A 17,444-nucleotide genomic window follows, 5' to 3' on the forward strand; every position below is an offset into this window, starting at 1 on the left:
TCCAGGCAGTGTGCATGGGGCCACGCTCCCACAGTCCACTCTGTGCGATCGGGGGGCACCCTTCTCTGTCATTCTTTGGCTGAGCTCTGCGAAGGGAGTGTGACAGGGCAGGATGGGCGCGGGCTTTGCCTCCAGCCCACGGCACCAGCCAGCCCTCTGCAGGGGCCAGCATTGAGCTGGGAGCAAGAGCAAGCTAGCGAGGCTCTCGAAGGTGCTGAACTCCTGGAGGATGCGCCACCCCGCCGCTCACCCTGGATGGGAACGAGGGAGCAGACCATGGCTAGAAGCCCCTGGGCCTTTGTCATTTTAAAAAATGGAGATACTGTGTGTTTCTGGAGGGGGAGAGACAGCTGATGGAGGGGACTGCCCGCAGTCCCCAGGGACAGGAGTGGCACAGAGCCTTGGGTGGCGTGGGGAAGAAGATGCTAGTGCAAGGGCCCCTTGGCAAGGCACCGAGAAGATGGTGTGGGCTGCGGCCTGGCAGATGGGTGTGCAGTGGGGACAAGCCTGGTTCTGGAGGGGTCCATCCTGTCCCTCCCGCAGCAGCTGTGGGCTTCGGGGGCGGATTACCCCATCTCGTCAGACCTCTGCCTGTGAGCTCACAGGACGTGTCAGCTGAGTGAGCACATGTGAGTGTGTCGCCGGGCCTGCCACCGAGGCTCGCTGAATCTGAGGCAGTGCCGGCATGGTCATGTCGTGTCGACCACGGGCCTCTACACAACCTTGAACCTGCCAATTGAATGGGAAGTCACGTATTCCTTGGAAACAGATGAGAGGAGACCAGGGGGGTGAGGAGGCTCCTGAGAGCAGCAGAAATGCGTCTCCTTATGGGCACTCACAGGAGAGACCCCACGGACTCAGAGGCCTGAAGGGAACCTGGAGGGCGAGGAGAGGCTGGCAGGCAGGGCCGGGACGAGTGCCCGCAGAGGCCGAGAGTGCAGGCAGGAGAATGGGGCCGCTAGGACATGTGTAACAGAGGGGACAGAGCAGCGGCTGCAGGAGGGCCAGAGCTCAGGGCTGTTGTGTGCGGCTGGTTGCTGTGCCTCGCACGGAAGCACAGCGGCGTGAACAGGTAGGCCAGTGTGGCTGGAAAGGTGGAGCTTATGTCAGAGATGGCCTGGGCAGGTTCTGTGCAGGTGTTTTTAAACAGGCAGGTTCTGTGCAGGTGTTTATAACAAAATGTTTATTTTGCAAATGTCCCTAAGTAGATTTGCGTGGCTGCTGGCGACCATGCTGCTGCCTGGACTGACCCCTTTGCCCTTAGGGACGGTGCACTACGTGGATGAGAAAGGCAAGACCACCCAGGTGGCTTCCACAGAAAGCTCTGTCCAGACTCTCTTCTACATCGAGAAAAAGGAGGCCCTAGTGGTGGTCACGCAGAACCTGCTGCTGTCCCTGTACGCGGTGAGGCCCGAGGGCGAAGCAGAGGAAGTGATGAAGGTAGGTGGCACGGCAGGCGGCAGGCGGCAGGTTGCGGCCCGGCCCAGGCCTCACCTGACTTCCCCACGCCGCCAGAGCTGTCCCTTAGCATTGCCTCCATGACTCGGTTCCCAGGAGCTTTGCAGGTGTCATCGGATGGGGCGGGAGAGTGTGGGCTCACTCAGGGCTGCACCCCCTCGCCCGGCAAGCTTTTACAGCCTGTCCACCCAGTACGACTCAGAATTCTGAACTTCCTCTGGAGATGCTCTTGGAGACGACAGAGCTGAGTTTTTGTAAGCCGGTGTTTACCCGGTCACACACCCACGCCTGGCACAGTAGTGGCAGATAGAGTCCCTGAGTCACCTGGACCTGGACTTGGATTCCCTTGAGCCACTCACCGGCTGGGGGGCCCCTGGCAGGTCTGCTGTCTGCAGAACAGGCTCCTGACAGCTGCTCGACAGTGTGTGGTCAGGGCTGAACCGGTCAGTCTAGAAATGCACACACCGGGTGCCATGCATGCGGCAGCCATCATCAGCCATTTAGGCACAGCAGAGAGCAGCCCTGCAGGGTCACGGCCACCTGCCCACATGTCCACACTCGCACCTGCCCAGCTGGCGCATTCTGCCCCCCGCAGGCTGCCGCACACCAGAGGCCCTGGGCTGGTGACAGCCACGTGCCACTACTGGATTGTTTCTCGTTACTAGGTCAAGTTGAGTGGGAAGACAGGTCACCGGGCAGACATCGCCCTGATTGAAGGCAGCGTGCTTGTGACTGCCGTGGGGGAGCCCGTTCTCAGGTAAGAGCGGCCCCGCAGCACTGACGATTGGACTCAGTCTCTCTGGAGCAGTGTTCTTATTGGAGGGTGATGTACAGGCAGAAAAGTAGAGATCATGACGAATGTCCGTACTGGACACGCCCGTGTAGCGGGCTCTGGGAGGGAAAAGCAACAGCCCACCTGCCCCACACCCACGCGGTCCCTCAGGGCGGGCTCCTCGATGCCCCGATGGCTGCCTGCGGAGTCTCTGCCTGGTGTTCTGAGCTTGGCGTCAGCGGAATCATGTTGTGGTGTGTCTGCTTTTCCAGCTGCTTCAGTCCCATGTCCTGTGTGGGGGTGCCCCATGTCACTGCGTGTGGTCGGAGTCCCTTCATGACCCTCGGGGCCAAGGGCAGCGCACGGACGCAGCCCCTGAAGGGAGCCTTCTTCCTTTCATTGTAGATTCTGGGACTTAGAAGGTGGAGAGAATTACGTGCTGAGTCCAGAGGAGAAGTCCGGTTTCGAAAAAGCTGAAAATATAAACTGTGTTTCTTACTGTAAAGCCAAGGGTGAGCCTTCTCGGAGCTGGCGCGGGAGAGGGAGGGACGCAGCCTCGTGCCTCGCTCTGGGGCTTCCAAATGATGACGCGACCGCAGCTCTTCAAGGAATGACGAATTGGTGGTGACTGTCCGTCACTTGAAAGAGTCACTCGGGGACGAGAAAGTGACAGTAAAGCTTTGCTTGCACGTGTGAAGGCCAAGGGGTTTGCTCAACAGGGTGAGCGAGCTGGCTGCGCGCAGCCCACCTCCGTTCCACCTGAAGCTGCGAGAAAGCATGGGAACATTAAAAATACGTGTGTATGGCCTATATGCAGACGTGTGCGTGCATGTACACACACACACACACACACACACACAGAGGACAGAGAAACAGGAGATGAGCCAGAGCACCGTTTATTTTGTGCCTGCTGAGAGCTGAGTGCCAGTCTAGCCCTGGGGAAGCAGCGCTGGACAGGCAGACAGGCCTCTGCTCTTATGGGAGACGGAGAGACGCACTCGCCCAGCACACGCACACTCGCTGTCTGCCCAGGTGGGAGCAGATATGGAGTTGGAGGCCCCTGGGCGGAAAGCTGATGCCCAGATATTTGAGAGTCACGGTCAGGGAAGAGATTCCTACTGTTTTTAACCCTTCAACTTAAGTCCTGGGATCCTTGTTTTTACCCCTAGGTCTTCTGGCAGCGGGGACCGATAAAGGGCGAGTAGCCATGTGGAGAAAACTGCCAGGCCTTCAGAGCAGCCGAGAGGCAGAGGGCAAGGACAGGTGGACACTTCAGACCCCCACTGAGCTTGAAGGCAACATCACACAGATAAAGGTACGAGCCACCAGGGTACTGGGCGCTCTCACCCTCTGCCCTACAAAAGTGGAGGAAGTGATGAGCTTTGACCTGTTTTTGTCAATTTCTGTCAGGTATGCAGCAAGACTATACACAAATAACAATAACATAGTTCGAAAGGCCTTTGGGCTTTCAGACTTGCGGGTCTGGGATTGTGGGCGTGTACGTACCCATCCCTTTATCTCTGGCCCCTCTCTGTCTACCACAAGAGCAGCTTTATCGAGATCTGTAGCAAACCAGTGTTTCTTTTGTACAGTCATGGTTTTGCACCCATCACCAACCTCTTAGACCACTGTCCGCACCCGGAACGAGGGCCTGTGCATGTCCGCAGTTGCTCCGCTCCCCGCTCCTCTGCACAGACGCTCCTCTACTTTCTGTCTCTGTGGATTTGCCTGCTGTGGGCACATTGTAGAGATGGAAGCGTAAACCTGTAGCTTTCTGTGTCTGGCCTCCATCCCTGACATCGTGTTTTCCACCCGTGTGGCCACGCCTGACAACACTGCCTTGCTTTTGCGGCAGAGCCGCTCCCGGGGTAGGGGCTGGCCACCCTCCGCTGTCCTGCCCTCTGTCCACGGATGCTTGGGTTGTTTCCACATTTGGACTTTTGTGAACCCTGCTGCTGTGAACATTTGGCCACACGTTTCTGTGTGGACGTATGATGTCATTTCTCTTGAGCATATGCTTTTTTATCTATAAATTCTGTCTCGCCGGTGATGGTCTGTATTTGGGGAGTTACTGTGTCACACCTTCTGTTCCTTCCTTTGAACGTGTTTGTAGTGGCTACTGTGAAGGCTTCAACTGTTGGCTCTGACATCTCGGCCTTCTGGGCCATTTCTCTGACTTGATTTCTCCTCCTGAGTTTATATCATACTCTCCTGTTTTCCCTGGCTCTGATTTTTTTGTTGCAAACCAGACACTTGAGGTAAAAAATTGTGTCAAGTCTGTGATAGTGACCCTCTTGCTGCCCTCGTCTCTAGGGCTTGTGGCCTTGTTGGCTTATGTGCTTACTGACCGGCTGGAGCACTGCAGTGGCGTCTCTCTCCCCTGTGGTGGGAAGCCTCTGACATCACTTCTCAGAGGGCCGGCCTTGGGCATGTGGGTGGTCCCCGGGGGCAGCAGTGGCTCCGGGGCTCCCTGACTGTCTTCTCTCTGACCTGGTGAGCTTTCTGCCTCTGTGGGTCAGCCTCCCCCAGCTCGATGGCCCTGTTGTTTTCTGCAGTGACCTGGGGATTTGCTTGCCCCCACAGTCCAGTCCTGTCAGATTTGGACAAGTGTGGTCTTAGAGCTCGGTGTTTAAGGTTTGTTTTGACGCGGAAAGGCTCCAACTAGGTATGTCCTTCTCCAGTTCCCTCTGGTCCATGGTCGGGCCTGCCGTTGAGCTTATAGCTCTCAGAAAGCTTCCGCCTCCTCCTGACGCTCTCTTCAAGAGCCCCACTCTCTTCCAGAGCATCCTTAGGCTTGGACTTACCCACATTGTGTTTCAAACGAAGTCACTTCCTTTGGGGAGCCCGTCAGAGCTCTCTCTTCCTATGGACTGCTTCAACCCTTGGGAGAAAAGGTCTGAATTACTGCTCCAGAGCTTCGGAGTGGTGGCCGCCTCTCAGAGCCTGTGTAGCATGAGCCGGCGGGGGCCTGGGCGTGGGGGCCCGGCGTTCTTGGGCGCCGCATGAGGCTGAGGGACCCCACCCTTGCAACGTGGAGTTGGGGGAGTGAGAGGCTGTACCCCCAGCTGGGTGCTGGACAGGGAGCTGAGCTCTTGGCCACGCCTGCCCAGGGGGAGCTCCTGCAGGCTGAGTTGGGAGGCTGGAGGCAGGGGCCTAGAGGCTCCGGTGCCACGGGCACTGCTGTTCTTACCAGATTTAGCAGGTTTTCCTGGGTAAGTGTTGCTTCATTTGCCTCACGCCTGACTTCCAGAGCACTAGATGGCTGTTTCCTCGTACTTTCCCCCAGTTCTGTCTGTTCAGGCCTCTGCCCTGCTGTCCAGGAGGCTCTCTCAGACCTGCTGTGTGTAACCCGCCCAGACCGAATCCGCCTAATCCCACGAGTCCTGAAAGGAGTCGTAAAAGGGAGCCGTACCTGGGAAATCATTGAGGGCACCAGAGAGCACTGTGGGGGGCACATTTAGCTCTGTATCTCAGTTCTGGACGAGTTAGTGAGTTACATATCTTTTTTTTTTTAAAGATTTTATTTATTTATTTGACAGAGAGAAATCACAAGCAGATGGAGAGGCAGGCAGAGAGAGAGAGAGGGGGAAGCAGGCTCCCTGCTGAGCAGAGAGCCCGATGCGGGACTCGATCCCAGGACCCTGAGATCATGACCTGAGCCGAAGGCAGCAGCTTAACCCACTGAGCCACCCAGGCGCCCCTAGTGAATTACATGTCTTAATTAGTTCAAATAAGTGACTAAAAAATAGCACCGAATATCATCAGATCTGCAGAGAAAGTACGGCTTTCTCGGGTTTGAAGTAATAGGAAGAGCCACACAGATTACCCTAAAGGACGTGAAAGAGGAGGCGGGTACGTGATGGCACGTATGTGCTCCCTAAGAGACACCTCAGTGCTACACGTGTTACTCCTTCCCAAGTGAGCGTACGGATCTCGTGTACAGCCGGTAAAAATAATGACTTTTTTTTTTCCTTGGAGAATTCAACAAAATAAAGTCTTCTGGGAGGACACATGGCTGAGGAAAAAATGTGTAGGAAATCAGAACACTTCTGTATCCCAAACCAGAATATAGAGAATATGTCTCGACCCTATAGCAAGTAAAACAGTGCATGCTCACTCAGGAATGGCTAAACGTACCCGTGGAGTGGAGTCAGAGACCCCAGAGCAGACGGAGATAGATGTGGGAGTTTGACGTGGAATTATGAAAGTGGTATTGCACATCACCTGGGGGAGCCGGGCAGTTCGGTACATCCTGTCGACTTGCTGTCCACTTATAAAACATAAACATCCCGAACTTTATCTCAGCTACTCAGAGCAGATGTATCAGCATCTGCCCGTTGCATACCACTTGGGTGTCCGTATTTTAGAATTTCGGTAAAGTGCATACTTTATGCTTGTAAGTTTTTACATCCATTTACACAACGAGAAGGAGCAGCGGTAGGACGGTGGCTGACGGATGCCTGTGTGTATCTCACTTTCCGGCCTGCCCCTGCCTCCTCTCCTCCTCCTGTCTCTGCATCTGGCGGAACACAGTGGGGCTCCCGGAAGAACCTCCTGGCTGTGAACAACATCAGCTCCGTGGTGATCCTCCGCGAGCAGGCCATGTCCTCACACTTCCACCAGCAAGTGGCCGTGGTGCAGATGTCCCCAAGCTTACTCAGCGTGTCCTTCCTGTCCACGGGGGTGACGCACAGCCTGCGCACAGACACGCACGTCAGCGGGGCGTTCGCCACCAAGGTGACTGTGAGGGTGGCCTGGGCTTGACAAAAGGCCTGGCCGGTTGTCTGGGTCGTTCGGGTGGTAAGGGGGGCACGCGGCAGGTTGCTTCTTAATTTCTATGATTCCTTTAAGGATGCCATTGCTGTCTGGAATGGGAAACAGGTGGTGGTCTTCGAGCCTTCTGGAACCACGTTACGGACTGCAGGTGGGAGTCTTATCCCCCGGGAGGGGCTCACAGCACCTGTTTTGTCTTCTGACCATTTGCAGGGGTGTTGGTGCCTGCGGTGGGGGCAGGGGCCTGGCACAGGGGCACCAGGAGCGCCTTGTGTCAGTCCTTATGCCTGTGCTCCGGCCTCGTGCCGCTGGGCATCACCCTACTGGGGCCAGCTAAGGTGGCTGAGAAGCCCTCCCGGGTGCTGGGACAATGAAACAGCTGGGAAATAAGGCTAAAGGGGCATTAACCCTCCACAGTAGTTTTCAGGGAAGGGGGCTGGTACACACCCAGCTTCTGAACTGGTTCGAGGCCAGGCAGAGCAGTGAACCCCACGGCATCTTGACCAAGGCCAGCCTCTGTCTGGAAGTTTGAGGACAGATCTCTAGAGGTGCCCTGTCAACCTCCGTCTCCCGTCCCAGTGGGCCACCGTGACCCTCACTCTTCAGCACACGCCTGTGGGAGTGACTGGGGGCTGCTGGATCAGTGGCCACAAACCGGACAGATGTTTGCTGTCTCACAGCTGTAGAGGTCAGAAGTCCACACTCTGGTTTCCTAGGCCAGATCAAGGCTTCGACAGGCCGCTCTGCCTCCTAAGCTCTGGGAAGCCTGTCCCTTGCCTCTCTCTGTGTGCAGTGGCTGCCAGCCATCCTTGGCCAGGTTGCATTGTTCTGGTATCTACCTCCCTATCACCTTGTTCCTGTCTTGTCCACCTCCCTCTTAAAGGAGCACTCACGATTGCATTTAGGGCCTGAGTAATCCAGGACAATCCCCCATCTCAAGACCTGCCCGTCTTTGGCCATATACTAGCATTCACAGGTTCCAGGGACCAGAGCCTGATAGCTCCGGGGGTCTCATGCAGCTTACTGTAACGACCCCCTGGACACGCCCTCGCCAGCAGTCCTTCTGTACAGTTCTTCTGTTTTCCCACACTGACTCTGCAGGCCCAGTCATCATGTGCCCTGAAGGGCTCCCATTGTGGCTTTGTCGGAGAACCCCTTGCCTCCCGGGGGCTGTTTCTCCTGGTGGTCACCCATCGCCCCATCGTCCCTCCTTTTATCCTCTAACACTTCATTGCCTAAAGTTTTCTTGTCCCATGTTTCTTGCTCTGCCATGTATTATGCCCATGATTAATGTTTCCTCACCCAGTGTGGACCCCCAGGGCCAGGCTGAAATTCTTGTCCCCTCAGTAGGACAGCACAGCGAGTGCTAGGGTGCTTCCTGTCGTGTGTGTGATTGTCTCCCTGGCTGGATAAGAACCCATCTAGGGACAGAGGCTAGGGCTGGTGGCCTCCAGAGGCCCCCCTAAAAACCTGTGCTGCCCCAGACCACACATGCAGTGCTAGTCAGATGGGAGAGGCGGCTCATGACCGGGCCAGGGGGCCAGGGAGCCTGGGGCCGCATCCCTCTACCTGCCCCGGGCCTGCGCGCCTTGGGGCCTCGCTCTCCTCATCTATGGGACCCAGGAAACGCAGCCCTCACGACACCATCTGAGCACACATGGAGAGACGGGCCGCTGCCACATCACGTTTCTCTCTCATCCTAGGAACCTTCCTGTGCGAGTCTCCCGTGTTAGCCATGTATGAGGACAATGTGTACACCGTGGAGCCAAACCGAGTTCAAGTTCGAACCTGGCAGGTAAATCGCAGGCTTGGAGAGAAGAGCCCTAAAGGCCGTCTCTGAACTGAGCCAGAGCCGCTTACTGACTTACAGCCCCCCGCCAGCTGCTTGCTGGTCCCCTGGGGCTCTGGGTCAGCGGGTGCACCGGCTGCCGGCCCCTGCAAGGTCGGGAGGCGGCCAGCCCTTGCACAGTGAGGAGGACGATCACTGGGTGCTGTGTGCTCCGGTTGGAAGAGGGGAGGCGTGTTTGCTGGAGTCAATGCCCATCCCCAGTGTCCATGAGCTCAGGACAGGCCTTTCCCTGCACGAGTCTGAGGGTGAGCCCGGGTGGGGGAGGAGCGTGGGCCTTGCAGGTGACCGGCTCGAACGCAGCCTCCCTCCCCTGGTGGCATGGAGCGGGAGGCCCCCGCCAGCCAGCATCCCTGACCCTGCAGCAATTGGGGAGCTGACGAGCAGCATTACTTTCCTGAGCCTGCCGTAACGAAGTACCACAGATGGGGGACTTCAAGCAATACAAATTTATATTCTCACGGTTTAGGAGATCAGAAGTGCAAAATCCAGGTGTGGGCAGGGCTGGCTCCTGAGGTTTTGAGGGCGCATCCGTCTCAGGCTCTCCAGCCTCTGGTCATCGCTCTGTCTTTGCCTCTGCGCTAACCCTGCGTGCTCCTTGGGTGTGTGTCTGGTTTTCTGTACCCTAAGGACACTTGTCCCTGCATTTAGGGCCGTCCTCATCCAGAATGATCTCCCCTTGAGAACCTTAGTTACATCCTCCAAGACCTCTTTCCCAAATAAGGTCACAGTCACAAGTTGTAGGTGGCTGTAGCTCTTGGCCACCACCCAACCCGGTACATGCAGCAGTGCTCTGTGTCAAGGTCGGGAAGACCTTCACAGCCCTGGTTTCAGCTCTCTATGCCCTGCTTTGTCTGTCCCTGAGTTGTTTGCTAGGATCCAGCGTTCGGTTTCTGGAGGCTGCCGTACACACACCCCTTGTCGTTGTCCCTCCGTGGGGTTCTTCCTGGTGGGCCTCACAATGGGTGGGAGGTGCGACTTGGGGAGGCCCTGGAGTAGAGGCCTCACGTGGGGAAGCGGCCCCCTGGGGGAAGGCGCTGGGGGGCAGGGGGCTAGGCTGCTGGTCCTTGGCCTACTGGTGGTGGGAGGGGAGCTGGAGGGAAGGAGGCTGAAGCCCGCTGCTGCTGACACTTTTCGGGGACTTCTGCTGGGGACATATCCCCAAGGCCGGGAGGGGCCGTGTTAATGACCCAAGAAGGGCGCATCTCTGTGAGCAAGGCAACCTACAGGCCCTGAAGGGTCAGGGGGCGGACAAGCCCCGGGGAAGCGGCCGTGAACCTTAAGTGGGAAGCTGCCAGTTATTGTACCAGCAGCAGTGGGTTTATCCGGGAGTAGGGGAGAATTGCAGTCTGGGACAAGCGAGCTACTCCCACCTCCAATAGGTCGAGAACCTCCAGGGCCCAGTAGCCTACCCCCGCTGCCCCCCACCACACCTTCCCCCAGGGGACCACTTCCCAGCAAGCTACAGCAAAATCACCCCAAGCCTGCGGGACCCAGGAGAGGCACTCTTCTGTGGGGGCGTATGGGCTGCTGTGAACGGAAGGTCCACCGGAGCGAGCTGGGTGCTGCAGGCCTACTGGCTTCTCGCCGGCTGGGCTGCTGCTGGGGGAGGAGCACCCCTTCCTTCCTCCTGCTGGGAGAGCACCGGTGAGCCTTGAACAAGGGGGGTGCCGACCCCCGTGCAGTCAAAACTCCATGTGGAACTGGACTCCCGAAAACCTGGTGACTGGACTCTACAGACAGCGCAGCCGGGGAGTGCACGTTTCATCCGTTCCTTATAGTCTGTATTGCACTCTGACGACAACAAAACTGGAGGAAAGAAAAATCACAGGGAAGAGAACTACCTTCACAGTCCTGCACTGTATCCAGAAAGAACGTCTGCAAGTGAGCGTGTGAATGGACAGCGCAGCTCAAACCCCTGATGGGCCAGAGGTCCAGCCGCTGCGCCCACTTGCATGGCAGGGGGTCTCTGCCTGCTGGGTTGGTGCCCAGCCAGGCCTGGTGGTGCTGAGCGTGCCCCCTGCTGGCCTCCTGGCTCTGCTTTCTAAATGAGGTTTCTCTTTGTTAAGTTTCCCATTTCCCCTTTTTGATGGAGATCATTCTTTGAAAGCATCACTGATAAATCAGGTTTTCCATACTTAGTGGCGTTGTCCCTCAGTGCCGGAAAGGACTCTTCCATGTTGTCATGTCCTGCTTCTTAGGCGAAGCGCATAACTTGATCCAGACCACTTAGGGCCAGATTCGAGTAACAACGAGGGTTAGGAGAGAGAAAAATCTCAGGTGGTCCAACTGAAAATGTGTTTCTTTCCAATGCTGCAAGCCTTAGAGAGCATCTCCTTGTTGCGGACGTCATTTTTATTTTAAAGTTTGAAGAGATAACAAAATACAAACCTTAAAATAATGGCATAGAACAGTAAGTAACATGATAATTGTGTGATGGACCAGAGCCAGGTGTAAGGGTAGCCAACCGAAATATTTCCCAACGCTTACTCTAGTATAGGCAACGTAAGTGAGAAAGGGTCTGTCTGTGAATCAAGCCCGGAGTCGTGTATGCCTGCAGCAGCCAGGAGAGCAGAGCGACGGCTGCCAGAGCGCACCAGGAGAGCTGAGCACGTTTGCCGGGACCAGTGCAGGTGTTAAAAGGAAGCAGTAGATGGCAAACTCTGCGCAAAACAACAGAACTTCCAAGACGTCTTAAAACCGTACTGTTATTTCAAGACAACTCTGGAACCAGACGCATTCTCAGTTATACAGATAGAAAGTCGTGAATTCAGACACCATGACTTTGGATGGTAGTTCTTTTTTTTTTTTTTTTAAGATTTTATTTATTTATTTGACAGAGATCACAAGTAGGCAGAGAGGCAGGCAGAGAGAGAGAGGAGGAAGCAGGCTCCCTGCTGAGCAGAGAGCCCGATGCGGGACTCGACCCCAGGATCCTGAGATCATGACCTGAGCCAAAGGCAGAGACTTAACCCACTGAGCCACCCAGGTGCCCCTATGAAATGCATTTGTATCAATAGGTTTCTCTGGATTATACTTTTGACAGGTGGGACAAGTGAGGTTGGCACTTGTGGCCTCATTAATATTTCCGTGGCCATGTTTGTTCATGAACACTATCATTTTGTCAGTAAACCAGTGGTTTTAACACACACAGGGTGGTAAATAGTGGGATGTTGGCATTTCTGGTGCGCCCAGATTATAACTCGGTCCAAACAACAATTCTCTTCTTATTAAGTTCACAGTTGTTAGATTTCTGCCATTGTCTTTCTTTTCTGGGGCCAACTGTTGGGTATCTCTTGGTCAGTTTTTCTAAATTGTCATTTGAAAGAATATCCCTTTGGAAAATGACAGTGGTCTAGCTATCAGTCTCCATGACAGCAGCATTTTTGGTGGAAATATCAGTACTGTGGTTTTCTTTGGCCTCCAGAGAGTCAAGTCCTGAATGCCCAGGAACCTTAATGGCCAGAGCCGCTGGCAAAAGTGCAGCCTCGAGGGCACCTGGCTGGCGCAGTCTGTGAGGCTTCCAACTCTATGACCTCGGTTCAGGTCATGATCTCAGGGTGGAGGGATCAAGCCCCATGCTGAGCTCTGCACTTAGCACAGAGTCTGCTTAAAGATTCCCTCTCTCCCTCTGCCCCTCTCCGTGCTCTCTGTCTCTCAAAAAAAATAAAGTATGGCATCTAATAAATTTTGGATATAGGAGTCATCTTAAATTTTATCCCCTTTGAAGCTAAGGAAACCTTGTTGATTCCTTAATATCCCCTTAATATTCCTTAATAATCGTGGGCTACCCCAGAGGCCTACGATGGCCAGTATAAATGCGTTCAGCTTTGCCCCGGCTGACGTGCAAGCTCCAATACGGGTGCGCAGTGGCCTTTTGGGCAGCGGTCACTGGCAAGGAGGTGCTGCCTCGATGTCCTCACAGGGAGTGGCGCCAGCAGACCCAGCACGGTACTTAACCATTGTCTTCCTTCAAATACAAATCATCAGAAGCTGTGAAAATGAGCATGGGGTAGAGGAGTTGCCCGTAAATTGTTCTGGGGAGCCCGGGGTGATCTGGCAGCGCTCAGCAGTCCTGAGGAGTTACGTTTGCGTCCGGATGTGACCCTTGTTCTGAGATCAGGTGCGCAAAGCCCCACGCCCGAGGTTAAGCACGCTACACGTTTTCTCCGGAGACTCGTCTCTTTGAGGGCGGAAGTCTGAACGGGTGCGTGTTGTATCCCGTGTGCAGGTTTGTGCAGCGGGAACAATCTTCCACCCGTTGTCACAACCTAGAGTCTGCAAAAAGCTGTCTTCCAGATCGGCTTTCCAGCTTTGTGAAAAGAGGGGTGCTGGCAGAGACACCAGGACACTGCTGGCCGTGCCTACCAACTGGAGCACTGAAGCTGCGCAGCAGGGGTCCGCTGTGCTGAGGATTCCACACGGATTCACAGACCCTCAGCAGACCTCCGTCCCCAGCCACGGATTTTTCTCAGAGGCCAAACAGGCATCTTACAGGGCCTAGTGCAGGGGATAATTAGTCCCTGAGCTGTGTAATCTGTTAGGGGTCTGATGTCTTGAAGGCCAGGCCTTATTTGTAGGGTGTTCTTTTGGGGAAAAATTTTGCGAGATCGTTTGAATCTTGATGGGAGGTGCACTGCGGAGTCTGCCAATATGAGTTGAGGACTTTGCTTAGAAGGACACTGAAAAAAAAAAGAAAAAGGAAAAAAGAAAGAGGACAGTGGCTCATCCAATAGGGACAATTAACCAAGCAAACCTGGAAACCCAAGGAGGGGCGTGGGAAGCTGGGAGGCGGTTGTAAACGACAAGTCCATTGGCGTGCACCGGACTTCCAAGAATGGTGGCTTCTCGCTGGCTGGGCTGTTGCTGGGGCAGGAGGATAAGCTTCCTTCCTCCTGTTAGGTCTGTAACTGGCCGGGAATGGCGGTGCCGAGATAGCCCCCTGCTGGCCACCTTCTTTCATTTTAAATGAGGTTTCCTTTTATTACTTTTCGCCGGGATATGAACACGCTGAGAAAGCAGGACAGACCTACTCGGAAAGGAAGAGCTGCCTGCTGGGAAATATGGTGGCGGCCGAGCATCCTGGTTGTCTGGCCATGAGGGCCTCTGATAACAAGTGGCCTGGAGTTAAGTCTTGTTAATTTTTTGACTGAACCGTTCAGCATGTGTGCGGCAGCGAACGGTAACTCTCGGGTTTTGGGAGCCCGGACCGCATGTCTCCAGACCCTTCTCCAGAGCAGGGCACTCCTGAGGACATAGACACACAAACCACGGTTGTTGCTGCTCCACTGAGACGATGCTAGACGGCCGCTGTGCACCTTCCAGCCGTCTAACGGGACTTCTGTCCAGGCAAGGGCGGTAGAGCTCCACTCATCCCCAGAGTTTGATGCCTTTTCGGGCAGTGACGGTTGGGCACCCCCTGGGGGGGCTCCCTTACGGGGCTGGCGCTGGTGGAAGCGGAGGTGGTGGGAGATGAGGCAGGAGGGCCACCGGGCTGGACTGAAGGCCCTCGCCTCGAAGACAGCGGGGGTCGCGAAGCCTGGAGTGACGGTCACAAGCATTCTGGCTTGTTTCTTGGTTTTGTGTGATCTTCTCCTAGAAGATAACTTTTGTGTCTGTGTAGTGGGGAAGCCTGGGGATGCTGGCCCACAGTGAGGTCAGTTAGGGGGGCCACCAGTGAGGTGTAGAGACCTGGAGCCGGGCGGAGGCCAGAGCAGAGGGCAGAGGCCGTGGTTGGGGACTGGTGAGTAGGTGAATGGCAGGTACATACGGAGGGAGTCTCATAGGTTCCCAGAGCCGGTTCCGGGTGGTGGGGGACAGGGCTCCCCAGATACCACAGCATTCCCAGAATTCCCCTCAGTTGTGACACTGTCCACCCAGAGACAGCATCAGCCCCACAGGTGAGGGGCTCAGCCCTACTGACCGCCCCCACCCCCTCCCCAGATGCCAGTCCCCAGTCCTGTGCTTCTGATCCAGCCTGCAGAGCGGAAGGTCCCTCCTCCTTGGGTTCTTCCAGTGGGCCAGAGTGGCTCACGTTGCTCAGGGACACATTTACCGCTTTATTGAGGCATGGGATAAAGGAGATGGATCAACAGTCCAAGGAGGAAGGGCACAGGGCAAGGTCTGGGGAGGGTACAGAGCTCCCAGTCCTCCCCAGGAGCCATTCCCCAACACCTCCGGGTGGTTAGCTACCTGGAAGCTTTCCGAACCCAGTCCTTTTGGGTTTTCATGGAGCTTGATTGCGTAGTCATGATTGACTAAATCATTGGCCATTGGTGATTGATTCAACCTTGGGGGGTGACCTGTCCCCTCCCTGGAGGTTGCGGTGGGACCGAGAGTTGAACCATCTGATGGGTGGTTGATTGTTTTGGCAGCTGCCCTGCGCTTGGGCGAAGACCCAAAGTCCCCTTTAGTAACAGAACAGAAGACACTGCTCTGGCCCTTATCCTGGGAAATTCCAAGGGTTTTAGCAGCTGTGAGCACCAGACACTGCTGATCTTCCCCACGTAGCGTTAGAATCTGCAAGGCGCTGGGTGCACCCGGGCCATCAGTAAGCACTCAGTGTCTGTGTGGTGCACGGGGTCACCTGTGAGTAATGTTCAAGATCAGACGTGAGAGACTGCACAGGCTGCTTTCCTCAATCCTCAATCTTCCCTTTTTCTCAGGGGACCGTGAAACAGCTCCTACTGTTCTCCGAGGCAGAGGGGAACCCATGCTTCCTTGACGTCTGTGGAAATTTCCTGGTTGTGGGGACAGACCTGGCTCACTTTAAAAGCTTTGATCTTTCCCGAAGGTACAATTTTTGTCTAAAAGTACAGGCCTACTTGGAGGTACTATGGGTTCGGTTTCAGACCACTGTGGTAGAGCAAATATGGCCATAAAGTGAGTTAGAGGAATTTTCTGGTTTCCCAGTACATGTAAAAGTTATGTTTATCTCTGCTGCACAGTAACATTGTGTCAAAAAAATGCCCATGCCTTAATTAGAAATTTATGTTTTTGCTAAACCACGCTACCCATCATGCACACTCTCAACACACTGTCAGCATGGATCACAGGTCACTGTAACAAATCCAAGAATCACGAGAAGGTTCGAGTTGATGCAGACATGACCGAGATGTGACAGAGGCAGCAAGTGAGGAAATGCTGCTGGAAAAATGGCACTGACTTGCTCAACACAGCTTGTCACAGACTTCAGTTTGTTTAAAAAAAAAAAAAAGTGCATTAAAGTGAGGGATGCCTGCGCACATTTTAAAAATTAGTCAGGAGACAGGTGTGTAGAAATGGATAGGAGCTGGAAACTCACCCTCTTGTTCCACTAATTGTTTTTTATGACTGAATTTTTTTGTAACACCTTGTGTTTTGGCATAAATCCTTCTTAAAAAATATTTATCTACTTATTGGAGAAAGAGTGAGAAAGCAAAAGAGGGGAGGGGCAGAGGGCAAAGGAGAGCGTGCATCCCAAGCAGCTGCACGCTGACTAGGGAGCTGCACGCGGGGCTCCGTCTCAGGACCCGAGGTTGTGACCTGAGCTGACCCTTAACCAGTGGAGCCACTCGGGCGCCCCTTGGTATAAATTCTTGGTCTTTGTACCCTGGGGGAGGGAGCAAACAGGACGACAGTTGAGCACGTAGAGCACAGGGTAGTTTTTAGGTGGTAAAAATTTTTCTATGTGGTTGTCAGAGCCTGTGGAACCTTATAGCATGTAGTGAGCCTAAAATGTATGCCAAGTTCAGAGATCTTTTCGGGAATCCCAGGATGGAACACAGGCCGTGAAGGAACACTGCGAGTGTGCCAGAAACATGCGAAACGGTCTCCCTGCTTTGGGGATCGGAGGCTTGTTGACACTGTTGGCCTAGGGTCGCACACAAAGCTGCCTTGCAGTCCGCAGTGCACCTTCCCCCGACCCTAGCCGTGGAACAACCAGCCCGCACCGGCGTTTGGGTGCAGAGGTGAAGGACTGGGTAGCCAATGCAAGTTTTGGGAGCCGGGACTTCACTGTTGGGAGGAGGTGACAGGTAAGCAGGGGGAGGAGGTGAGAGCAGCCGCATGGTGATGGGTTGAGTGAAAGTCACGTTTAGCTTAAGACAGACTCAGTTGGGTCAGATACCCCTACATCCGGCAGTCCGCATGCATGTCCTGGGTGTGTGCAGCGGCTGAGAGGTTGCGAGCGCACCCAGCTGCAGGTCTCCATGGCATCCTCCATCAGGAGGACCGGGCTCCTTAGAGACATCATGGGACTGAGGCAAGGCATGTGCCCATGAGCCTGGGGTCTGGGAAACTGTCCCAGAAGAGCCGAAGGAGACAGGACTATGAAATGTCATGTGGGGCCTGGAGGGGCTCCAATGACAGAGGATGTTAGGGAAACACAGAGGAAGTGGGACTTCCGTGAAAACAATCGAGATGAGCCTCTGCTGTCCAGCCAGTACTTCTTGGAGCAGCAACCAGCTAGAACCAGCTAATGCGGGCTGCTCACCTGCAGCTCTGTGCCCCTGTCGCTGTGGCACATCGACGACAGCCGGTTCTGGCAGGACCAACGGGGACAAGCGGGGTACAGAGCAGCTGCTTTTCATGTCAGAAGAGTGGGGGAGGGTGTAT

The 17,444-nt window shown here is 55.0% G+C and overlaps 1 protein-coding gene across 3 annotated transcripts in view; it reads left to right on the plus strand.

Moving 5' to 3' along the window:
• The window catches only part of IFT140 (intraflagellar transport 140), a 71,595-nt gene that overhangs the window by 10,615 nt on the left and 43,536 nt on the right, over positions 1-17,444 (plus strand). For all 3 annotated transcript variants that reach the window (XM_044233621.1, XM_044233620.1, XM_044233622.1), the window contains 8 exons: positions 1,265-1,440; positions 2,124-2,215; positions 2,636-2,742; positions 3,400-3,545; positions 6,764-6,967; positions 7,082-7,154; positions 8,707-8,798; positions 15,515-15,642. In XM_044233621.1, coding sequence (XP_044089556.1) covers positions 1,265-1,440; positions 2,124-2,215; positions 2,636-2,742; positions 3,400-3,545; positions 6,764-6,967; positions 7,082-7,154; positions 8,707-8,798; positions 15,515-15,642 — 1,018 coding nt within the window. The remainder of the gene's footprint in view (positions 1-1,264; positions 1,441-2,123; positions 2,216-2,635; positions 2,743-3,399; positions 3,546-6,763; positions 6,968-7,081; positions 7,155-8,706; positions 8,799-15,514; positions 15,643-17,444) is intronic.

The sequence above is a fragment of the Neovison vison genome, chromosome 14 (genome assembly GCF_020171115.1).
Source record: "Neovison vison isolate M4711 chromosome 14, ASM_NN_V1, whole genome shotgun sequence".
NCBI classification, from domain to species: domain Eukaryota; kingdom Metazoa; phylum Chordata; class Mammalia; order Carnivora; family Mustelidae; genus Neogale; species Neogale vison.